General features: G+C 33.8%; 1 protein-coding gene across 1 annotated transcript in view; it reads left to right on the forward strand.

The window, feature by feature from the left end:
* The window catches only part of LOC111785475 (putative expansin-B2), a gene marked incomplete at its 5' end in the record, with an annotated part of 2,512 nt that extends 2,181 nt beyond the window's left edge, over positions 1-331 (forward strand). The window contains one exon of the mRNA XM_023665870.1: positions 1-331. This exon is cut by the window's left edge and continues 2 nt beyond it. Coding sequence (XP_023521638.1) covers positions 1-331 — 331 coding nt within the window.
* Between the last annotated feature and the right edge of the window lie 1,073 nt (positions 332-1,404).

Raw genomic sequence — 1,404 nt, forward strand, 5'->3', positions numbered from 1 at the left:
GGAATGCAAATATGGTGGAACGTCAATCCAGTTCGTGGTGGACGCAGGGTCGAACCCAAACTATTTTGCAGCTTTGATCGAATACGAAAATGGAGATGGAGTTCTTGGTTCAGTGGAGTTGAAACAAGCGCAGGGGTCGGGTTCATGGATTCCCATGAAGCAGTCATGGGGTGCAGTTTGGAAGCTGGACTATGGCTCCGCCCTTAAGGCTCCCTTCTCTTTCAGGCTCACTGCCCAGGAATCCAGGAAAGCCGTGGTGGCTAACAACGTGATTCCGGCAGGGTGGGAGCCGGGGAAGACTTATAGATCAGTGGTCAACTTCAAGGCTTAGTCAACGGAGTTTAATAGTAATGATAATTAGTATGAGTAAGAGAGGTTAATTAAGAGAAGTAAAATGTGCAATGAACCGAAAGTCAACTTTCTGGGTTAGTGAGGTTGCATGGTTGTATGGAAATAAAACCGAGTTTGTTTCGAAACTTTATATTTATATAATATATTCCCATTTGCGTTATTGACCTTATAATACACTTTTCGGTTATAATACTAACACCAACGGTCATCCAAATTTTAAATAATTATAATTGATATTTACTAAAATTGCATGTCTCTATTATAGTAATGTTTTTAATGTTTTTTTTTTTTTTTACTTCCCACAATTACACACTCCAATAAACAACCAATCCTCTCTTCAAATTTAACTACAGATGTAGGGGATTTCTTTTCTTTTATCCAATTTTGTTGCAATTGTTTAGTATTGATTTAGAAATTAAATGTCAATAATATAGGAGTTCCAGTAAATCACGTTAGATTAGCTGTCAAAGAATCGATTAAAAATTGACCCAGAATATCTCGAGTTAAACTGGTTATAAAAAAAAAAGGAAATATAGAGAGAAAAAAAAAATCATTATTATTTTATGCCCTAAATCCTCGTAATTAATTATTTCATTTTTTAACAATAATTTTTATTATTTTATTTGTAATTTAAGTGTTAGGCATGATATGAATATCTAAGATTAATAATGTAATCTTGAACAGTATGTGGTTGCCATGTAAGAGTATCGTGTTCAAGTAATAACTTAAAAAGTCTATAGTACATGAATAAGGTTGGATGTCTTATCCTGGTAAGACTATTGATATGACCCACTTTGTAATTGTTACAAATGATTGGATTCAAATCGTTTGTGTGGAGACATGTAAGTGGGTATCTTATACAATGAGTTTGTATAAGACTGGACCAAAAAAATATTTAATCTGTTTATAAATCCGTTAATTAAAAAGATAAATATTTCACATGATGATCATATGCGATTCGATCTTAATCTTGAGTAAGTTATGACTGCTGCCTGTGATGAGTTGTCCTTTAATTTACATGGGTGAGAATGGCTCTTTTAGCCGATTCAATAT

This window comes from Cucurbita pepo, unplaced genomic scaffold, assembly GCF_002806865.2.
Source record: "Cucurbita pepo subsp. pepo cultivar mu-cu-16 unplaced genomic scaffold, ASM280686v2 Cp4.1_scaffold000502, whole genome shotgun sequence".
Taxonomy (NCBI): domain Eukaryota; kingdom Viridiplantae; phylum Streptophyta; class Magnoliopsida; order Cucurbitales; family Cucurbitaceae; genus Cucurbita; species Cucurbita pepo.